Source organism: Nestor notabilis, unplaced genomic scaffold (assembly GCF_000696875.1).
Source record: "Nestor notabilis isolate BGI_N333 unplaced genomic scaffold, ASM69687v1 scaffold26792, whole genome shotgun sequence".
In the NCBI taxonomy this organism is placed as follows: domain Eukaryota; kingdom Metazoa; phylum Chordata; class Aves; order Psittaciformes; family Psittacidae; genus Nestor; species Nestor notabilis.
In genome coordinates this window covers 12,236-22,203 of record NW_009917557.1, presented here as the reverse complement: position 1 = coordinate 22,203, position 9,968 = coordinate 12,236, and the positions used below count along the sequence as shown (strand labels likewise).

The 9,968-nt window shown below is 38.7% G+C and overlaps 1 protein-coding gene across 1 annotated transcript in view; it reads right to left on the bottom strand.

Moving 5' to 3' along the window:
- The window catches only part of OGFOD3 (2-oxoglutarate and iron-dependent oxygenase domain containing 3), a gene marked incomplete at its 5' end in the record, with an annotated part of 37,689 nt that overhangs the window by 16,213 nt on the left and 11,508 nt on the right, over window positions 1–9,968 (bottom strand). Inside the window, 3 exons of the mRNA XM_010009295.1 lie at window positions 1,477–1,630; window positions 9,305–9,361; window positions 9,940–9,968. The exon at window positions 9,940–9,968 is cut by the window's right edge and continues 1 nt beyond it. Of these exons, the coding sequence (XP_010007597.1) occupies window positions 1,477–1,630; window positions 9,305–9,361; window positions 9,940–9,968 (240 nt within the window). The remainder of the gene's footprint in view (window positions 1–1,476; window positions 1,631–9,304; window positions 9,362–9,939) is intronic.

Sequence of the window (9,968 nt, the reverse complement as noted above, 5' to 3'; positions counted from 1 at the left end):
GGGAAAGAAAAAAAGCAAAGCCTTATACAGACATGATAGATCTGTGCTACTCCATTATGCAGTTAAAATCTTCCAAACCAAGGATATTCAGATTGAGAAATACAGTTGCAACAGACTCAGCAACATAGGGAAAAAAGCAAGGGGTATTCATGTGCTTCAAGAAGCCTACATCTCTGAACCAACAGCATCAGACTTGGAAGAAAAAAGTGTGTCAGATTCTTTTTTCAAAGGCTTAATTTTACCTTTCTTTTGGAAAGAGGCAGGGAAAAAAAATCTGAAGTCTTCTAGGAACAACTTTCACCTTAATTGTTATGCAGAAGTACATAAAGCAATTTGTTCTATTCCAAGGGAAAAGGATAAATAGTGTTACATCACAAAAACATCCAACAAACTGGCAAAATATTCAATATGCTGAGTTTTATTGATCTTTCTTCAGCTTCCTAGAATGCATACGTGGTTTGGAGTAGAGGGCAAGATGCTCCATCCCTGGCAGTGTTCAAGGCCAGGTTGGACAGAGCCTAGACACCTTGGTGGGTTGGAACTAGATGATCTTAAGGTCCTTTCCAACCCAAACCATTCTATGATTCTGTGAAACTTACCTGCACCTCAAAACCATCCCTACTACCTCTGGTCCACTTCAGACTCTAGCACTGAAGCATTACTTAGATTTTGATGGGTTTATCAGATAACTTATTTGTTTGCATCTTCAGTGATCCATGACTCTAGAGTGATTCAAATGTTTCAATCCTGAAAACATGAAATGTGGGTATTCTGGTGTGGGGATTTTTGTTTATTTGGGGATTTACTTGGTTTTTCCATTGTTAGTTTGTACTCTGCTATGCTGCACAGAACCTCTGAACTCAGTTAACTTCAGAAATAAACTCAGTACCAATCCCCACTGAGAAATGTGAAGTATTAAGCTTTACAGATAGAAGACAATTAAAAGGAAGTCACAATACTTCCATTCAAAGAACAATAAAACACTGAATTATTGGAAGAGGGTATCATACCCCATTAAGGCACATGCAGTAAAAAAGCCTCAATTCACGTATAACTGAAATATAAGTGAATTTATCAAGAGGCTCAGATCAACAACAGCAACCAACTGACCACTTTAAAATAGATCCTACTAGACCTGGCTGAAAGAGCAATATCCTAACTGGAAATACAGGTTTGATGGAACTGGAACACTCTGTAGGTGCAGGTCAATTTAATCAATGTTTCTGATGTGAGAGATTCTCAAGTAGTCATTCACACAATTTAGTAAATCTAGCAGAGCTAACCTACAGAAAATAAGAAGAAATATAATGGCCAGTGTTTCTAAAACTCACTTATCCTTCCATTAGGCTCATCCCCCAAAAGATTTTTTACAAGCACCAGTTTTCAAACATGTTTCATTGTTTAACATAAAATGGCTTCAAAATGATCTAATAATAAACAGAAGACATTTGCATCCCATCTCAGCCTCCTACTTACCTTGTCAACATGTGGGTGCCAGTATTCATCATGTGTTGTCTTGGCTTCTGTGTTGTTTATTCTCGAGAAGAATGTTGGCTTAGTCAGGTACATGGAAGAAGAGTTGATACCAAATGCCTGAGCAATCCTTTGTTGAATTCTCTGTCTCACATCTCTGCAAAGCACACAACACAGCATGCTAAGGGACACACCTCTCTTGCTTCTTCCACATTCTTCATTCACTGTTACTGCTCCTTTAGAGCTAAGCTTCTTCCTCAGCTAATAAATCATGGGGAACATACACCCACACTTTCTCTTCTTTTGCCTTAAATAAAGGAGATCTAGTACATCAAAAAAAGAGGAACCCCCAGTGTGCTGGGTTGGGGTTAGTTTTTTCAATTCTCCAAAAAAAACACACAAGAAAAACAACAAAAAAAAACCAGCCAGCACCAAACCAAAAAAAAAAACACCCACCAAAAAAACCAATTTGTCTCCCGTGGCCCAGGTTTTAAAACTTCTTTGCATGAAGTCTGTTTTCCTGAAGAATTCCCTTCGTGTCTTGTTTATTAATTACTGAAGAGATTAAAGTCTCTCACATTTGGATATTTTTGAAATTTGCATATTTTTAATCCAAAGCAGATAACGAGAAAAGTTGTATCTTCACAAAGGGTGGTCTCTGAAGACCTTTCAACTATTTTAACACTAATTTTAAACTGACTGATGAAGTCCCTGGCACCATGAAACTTGGGGTTCTCTGTCAACATATATGCATTGGTGTCAACCAGGTTTTCCTTAAAAATGAATGCAAGGTGTCTTTCCCAACTGTTTTCAAAGATTCAGACAACCTATTTCTACCGTAGCTATTTCTGTCTTTCTTGTGAGACAGGAAAAGCAGAACAGGATTGGTTTTGTTTTTAAGAGTATGAAAATAGAAGACAATCACATGTGCATTACTCTACAGAACTGCTTGTATAGCAGCATCCATCTTTCAGCACAGCTACTGGTTCATACAGGGCTAGAATAGAACCATCTAGAACTACCAGCCTTAGTTCAGTCAACAGCACTTTTAAAGAGAAGGGATTTGTGGTTACTGAGTAATACCACTGGCAAATCCCACCAGTAAATACATACAGTCAGTATCTAGCTTTGAGGAAATTCAAAAGTCAAAGTTATACAGCGAGATGAAAAGAAAACATCGGGTGTTTTTTAAGGTGTAATCCTCTATGCTTAAAATCTTTATATTGTTTTCTCATAATTTTAACACATTCTTAGCTATTGTATTAGTCTTCCTCCCAGGTGCTTCAAAAGCAGCAGATAGTCTGAGTAAACACACTTCAGGAGCTGTACATGGAATTATATGAGCAGCTTTGTGCCTTTTCTGTTTCAGACTTTTCTCCAGTGGGTAGTACTGAACTTCAACATAATTGTCAAGAAAGTTTTTCCCAAGTATTTCTCTAGGGAACTTAAACAATGACTAAAAGAATGACAGCATTAAACCCAGACCCACAGTGTTAGGCTGTCAAAGTCAACTCTCATAAAATTAATTCCATAAGTACTAAAACAATCCAAAATATTTTGTTCACATCCTGTCCCTCACCAAAAACAAAAACAAAAAAAAACAAAACAAAACAACCAACCAACCATGTAAAGATTTGATTCTTAACCTATTGCACTCTACATTTTTAGGGGTCTAAGCTTTAGGAGTCAATTCAAGCTATTTTACATGAGGTATCAAAACCATCAAATGAAGTTAGAGCTGAGATTTTCAGGTATTTACATGGCTGCATGAACTCAGGTTTCAAGTAGAGAGGTATGTAGTGGTAGAGTTTAGAAACTTGACATCAGGAAAGGATCTACAGGTCCTTCTCATGCCTGTGGGAGCCTGACCTTTCTGTCCCTTTTCGTTCTAAGTGGCCTTCAGCAGAGGCTGCCTTACATTTCCCACAAAGGATTAAGAATAATTACTCATTTCACCTCAGGAACTGAGAGCAGCTGGCACTTTGAACAACCAACACAGAAATTAATAGCCTAACCCACAAATACCAAACAGCCTATTCCCTGGCTCTGGCAGCAGGCGGCCAGTAGCCACAGCCAGCTGGAACATATCCACTCTGAAGCACTTAGGCCACAGCCTTGACATAACTTTAAAGCTCCAGCAGTTGTATTGCTCTCTAATCAGTACTGCTTCCTCTTTCAGGCTGATTCCTTTTCCACTTTTACAACCTTTGTAATAAGATCTGCTGTCTGATCTTTATAAGGCTCTGTTGAAACTCCACTCATCTCCGAGACTTACGTGCAATGGCTTTGGCCAAGACTGAATGTTTTACAAACCAAGCAGGAAGCAAAGCTCTACTGAACTCTTCCTGATAGACAAAACAGCAACAGAACATTTACCTGGTTTGGACAAGCCAATGGGTTACCCAAAAAGAAAAAAAAAAAAGGAAAGTAATCTCAGCAATTTAAGTATGATAAATACTTAAAAAATAGGATTTTTCAGCAAACATTGACTAAGAAGACAGAGTAAAGAAGCAGCGAGGTGACAGGTCTAAAAGCATGACCTTAGGTACCATCTGGTCTTTGTGGAAGCAGCTGCCTTCAGCTGAGCCAGGTAGCTGGTTTTTGGGAGTGTAAGCATACTGCTGGCCTCTTATTTCCCCGTGTGCTATTGACTTTAAGTATTACTTTTAATCATGGTAGCTTCTTTAAGTGTATGAGGTGAAGAGAGGTTCCAGCCTTGGACTTCTTCAGCTGACTTGTGTGCTCCTGCCTTTTCCTTCCCTGTGAGCTGTCACCCTATATATCACAGCATCACTCAAGAACAACCAAGACAATAATGGCAGATGTAGCATGCTAACATGAATTTTATGCACGTAAATAATTTGCCATTCAACAAAATAAATGGTGAACTATAAAACAGACCCACTGATAGTAATGGATCTTGGACTAGGCTTCAGAAAACAGGTATTTATCCTTTGCCCTTAAAGTTGTACTAACATGTAATACAGACTCCATGGCATCACATATCCAGAGAGCCAGTTCATAGCCATCCTTCAAGAAAGAGATCCACAGGTAAAAGAATACTGACCATTCACATCAGAGGTCAATAAGCAAGAGGGGTTAACTTGCCTATAACAAGTTGAAATTAAAGCAAAAGTAACTTCACTTGATGTGCAGACTGCAAAGTAATTAAAAGTTAAGTTTGAGGGGAAGAGGACACTTAATCTTCTGGTTTGCCTTCAGTGCTCTCAAGCATATTTGTGGGAGCTGGGGAATAACCAAATAATTTTTTCAGCATGTGCTGGATTAGGCCCTGAAGTCAGTAGGAAGTAATTTATTAATTTCAATGAACTCCAAATCTAACATGGAAAAAACAAGCAAAGTAACCCAAACTCATGTATTGGACACTGAAAACAAAACCCCTTTCCAACAAGCTTTGCTAATAAAAAAAGCCATTCACAGAATGACCTTTCTAAAGGAAAATGGTAGGGACAGAAAAGAAATAGTCAAGACTGGATTCACATCCCATGGATATTCTTGAATTTTTAAGCATGAAATATAATCCTGATACATAAACTGTCATCTGATACACCTCCAACAAGTGCCCCAGCAGTTTATATCTAATACAGGCTATTAAACTGGAAAGCTCTGCCTACAAATATGCACACATTTATTGCACTGTAATGCACTGCAAAAGATAAATCAATTATAAAGAATCAACAAGAAAAACTAATAAAAGGCTTCTTGGTCATGAATTAACTGCAGATTTCCACTGATGTTTGAAAGAATAACCCAAATGGCAGAGATTTACTGGAAGCAAGCTCCAGAGAACAATACCTTTGAGTGCGTAAATGTTTTCTTGCTGGAGTATGTACCATACTGCTCAAAAGCTACAAAAACTCCATGAAATTCCTAGATGAGCCAGCACATTGGTATTATTTATACACATAATAGTGTTTAATACCTACTTTCTAACAATGTGGCATCAAATTAAGGACACAGGCATTATTACCTGGAGAAGAAAATGTAAAATACGAGAGGACTGTTTCTCAATGCATGTGAATAACCACCAGGACTTCTCACTTTGTCATACATAAGCAGCTGCAGTTCAAAATTAGTTTAAGAAATCACAAAGCATAGAAGAACTTAATGCCTGAGAAGGTGGGAGGAGGAGGAAATAAAGATCCAGAACACTGATCTTACTAGGTAACATTGCATTGCACTATTGTAACTAACAACAAGGAAATCTTAGCTTGTAGCTGATGCAAGAACGTGTAAAAACATCCATTAACAAGTTTGATGCCAAAGGCAAAGGTAGCTGTGTGCTGCAGGAGGTTTTGCAGGGTGCTTTGTGATAATCTTTGTTACCCTTCAATCCACATTGTCACATTTACTCCACTGCAGGAGTCACCAACAGGTTGACAAACTTGTCAGTGCAAATGACCTCTGCTTCAAACTCCATAAGGTATCTCACATGCCTCTGCAATAGCAAATTAAACACTACACAAGGGAAGCAAATGTTTACCTTGCAGCAGAACAAAGGCATGACTTCTTTTAGAGATCCAAGTGTTCCCTAGAATCCTGTAAAGCATGTATCTGAACACACACATCTGCACTCCAGCTCATTCTGTGCCCACAGTATGCCAAATACAGCACGTAGCTGTTCTCAAAGCTAGTATAAAGTCACTTTTGAGCCTGTAAAAACTTCTGTACAGCCTGCTTTCCACTGGCTTGGACATCTCAACTTTTATCAATATCATGACTGAAAGTTTTTCTTTCCCTCCTCTAGTATTCCAGACATGGCTGATACAGTCTATTGGTGAAATACCTCAGGACAAACACACTGTACTTCATGCGTAAATCACATGACAAGATAAGCCAAACTTCAGCTTAGAAGGTGCTAGCAAGGAAGGAAGGAAAGAGCCAGCTTGGATCTGATACAGCAAGAGCCACACTGTTCCCTCAACCACTTCTCATGCACCCAGAAGAAGCGGGAGCCTCCCCTCTCTTCTTGATCCTGGCCCACTCATTCTTTATACTTTTTCCTTCATGTCATCCATATATCAAAAACTCTCAGGAGAGCTCTATTACAAATACTTCTTTCTGCTGGAGAATGCAAGCATTTATTTTCATGAACACAGCAACTATTCTATCATTCAAACTGCTTTGGGTATACCCTGGCTCTGATCAGATGCATTAAACAGAGCTCTGCTATGGCAATAAATATATAGGTACAGCACCCAGTCAACAATACAAGTAACAATCCCTCCCAGATTTTCTCAGTGAGTCACTGGATAGTATTAAAATGCACAGGCCAGACTCAGAGAAAGGCAGAACAGAATGCTCTGAAAAGAGCCTATGACCACATGCCATAAAAGCAGTTGCTGAAATCTACTTTGCATTCAGGGTCATGAAGAAAAAAAAGCCAGTGAAGCAGCTAGAAGTCTAAGGAACATAAAACTTAAGATAAAGGGTGTTCACTAGATTGCAGAGTTGTCAGGTTAATGTATAGCAGCAGCAGCATAAAGGACCAAGTAAAATAAATACAAAGTGCCACAGAGAAGTTCCTTTAAGATACAAGCTCTGCCAAGTCCAGCAAAAGAACCCCAATACAGTTTGGAGCCACGACAGAGCACAGTTCAAATACAGCAACAGGAACACTCAAAGCTTTGCAGAACTAGACAACTTCCCTAGCTCAGCTGTCAGCATCTCCATGCTGTTCCCAGTGACAAGCCCTGAAGGCAGCAGAAGCAGACAAAGCAATGCTCTTCTACAGCCAGAAAGTTCTCACAGAAAACATGAAGAACTTCACACATGAAGAAGAAACAAAGGGACAAAGGCAAACTATCAGCTCTTCCTCTGCTATTTCTATAGCTCCACTTTACAGTGTAAGATATTCAGAATAAATCTTTGATAGTGCCATTTTCTGATGAAGTCACAACCCTTAAACCAAGCATCAGACTTAAAGGTCCCTCTTCAGGATAAAGATGCATCTATTATATGAAACAAGAGGAGTTGATGTAATATGCTTGGCAGATGGTGGTTAAAGTATCAGCCTAGCAATCATAACTGATTCTAAGGCAACATGATTTTGACAGAGACCATTCACAAACCAGCCTCCTGGCTCAGAATGCCTACTCAGATATGTTATTATTGCAGTCAGTAACACTTAGACATGAATTACATTGAGTTATTCCCCTCAAGAGTGTATTTTTAAACTGACCTTGGTGGTAACTGAAAGTAATGAAGATAAATGCTCCCGAGAACAGCATAAAATCATTCATTAAAGACATAAAGTACTACAGCCCATGTTCATATTAATGGCAGTGCTTTAAAAGAAGCATTTAACAATACATTTTGTATTAAATTGGTATCAGACTAAAACGTCTCCTATCTTGGCATGAAATACCAATGGAATATTGATATTCCCTAGCAGCTGTCTCATCTCACAGAGTAAGGATCAGAAATTCATAAAAACTCTTGGAAAAACTGAATGTTTCTAGTCATATGAAACAAATATTCTTTAGGAAGACACTGCCTCCATACAGTCATGTTATTTCTACATGATTCTTTGATCTTCTACACAAAGGAAGGCAAAACAATCACTATCTACAAAATACTCTCCACTGTTCTGGTGAGGCAGAAATTATGTATTGTCTTTATATAGTCAAAGTTCAATAATGATCAAGGAAGCAGCTTGCAACTTGCTCTGATGGAAGGTGGCAGGGGGCTGGAACTAGATGAGCTTTAAGGTCCATTCAAACCCAAACCACTCTGTGATTCTGTGATTTTTAGGGGCAGAAGAAAACACATTTTAAAAGAAGTTCATCTAAAAGACAACAGTATCTAAAAAATAGTTGTTGGATGGAAGTAAACTTTAATTGGTTAATATTTTAAGACAAAATTCCTATACTAATGAAACTAATAAACCTATTTTGGCTACTTAATAGTACTTCCACCACTAGAGGGAGGTCATATTCCTTCCCAAAGGCAAAGAAAAAAAGACCAAGAGTTAAAATGTTCAAGCCAGATATATTTTAAATTATGAGAAAGCAACTGAAACACATTAACTGAAGATTTACTATGCGTAGTCAACAAAGAATGCTTGTACCTAAACTTTGGCCACACACCTTTACAGACACAAGGAACTCATTATGTCTGTTGTCTTCATTAAGCATACAAGCAGGTCCACAGGAAAGCGAGAAGGATCAGATGCTAAAGCTATTACATTATAGAGCTATTTCATATTCTGGCTTCTTAGAGGGAAAGTATGCTCTGCTTTTCTAGCCAGAATATTAGTAACTTGAAATCCTTCCACTTCCTGCTTTACCATTTTTAATGTTTTGCTACACTTCACCCAAAAAACCCCACAAGCTCCTGATGTGGTAATAGCATAGGATTGTCTATCATCTAACACAACACCTCTTGGATAATACGTGTGAAATAAGAGTTAATGCTGAAGGATTTTACATCCCAGCTATTACTGTTCCAGCAAATAACCACGAAACTGAGATGAAGCAACTCTCCTTGCTTGCAGGGCTGGCATCAACCCCTTACGCAGAAAGGAAAAGGTGTGGTGCTGCCACTGTTCTGATTACATTTACACCATCCATATTGTCCTGACATTGGTCATGCAGCTAAGCTTAAATAACATCAGCTGCTTTATCAGGGAGTCACCAAAAGGCCTTTCTGTTTTCCTCAAGGCATCTTAATTCTCACAGAGATCACTATTTTGAGCTGCATACTCAACTGAATGTCCAAACCCAAAGGACAATCCCCCCCCAACCTGCAGTCCACAAAAGAAATAAAGCTATGTTCTGTGGTTCATTCAGCAGTTATTGAAAAGCTTTACCGATATAATGCAAAATCCTCTTCTGTGAAGATGTCTTGAATTTTGTCCCCGAAGTACCTGAAAAATTAAACAAGTCTGAAAGAGGAGTCGCTGAATCAGAGTGCCTGAGCAGCACCACAATGCATTCTCACCCCCACCTGTGCTTTACCCATAATCAGAAAGTGAAAAAACAATGCAAAAGGATCCTACAAACGCTTTTGAACATGAAATGCCAAAGCCTTGCTGAAAGATTAAATGCTGAAAGATTAAAGGATCAAGAGGCAGCAAGTGATAATGGAATACCCCAGACATGAGAAGAGTCTGCCCACACCATGAAATAAGCACTTGGATTCAAATGTAAGAGTTTTCTTCCACTGCTGACAAACCAGACTATAACTGTGAAAAAATACTATTATTTACGGGTGTAAGAACTCTGAAAATAAAGGTAATGGTAGTTTTCAAAGAGCCCAGTTCAACAAAAGATCAGTTTTCCTGCCACAAAAGCACTATAAATGGTCATGGAAACTGTGGTGAATCTAACCAGCTCCTACAGTTTGTCATTACTAACTCCAGCCCACAGGGTTTGAAAAATGGGAACAGGCAATGAGCACTGAAGGTGTAGGATAACAAGAGGCAGCAAGCCACAGCCCCTTTACCTGTACAGATTAACAAAGTGCTTCCCCAG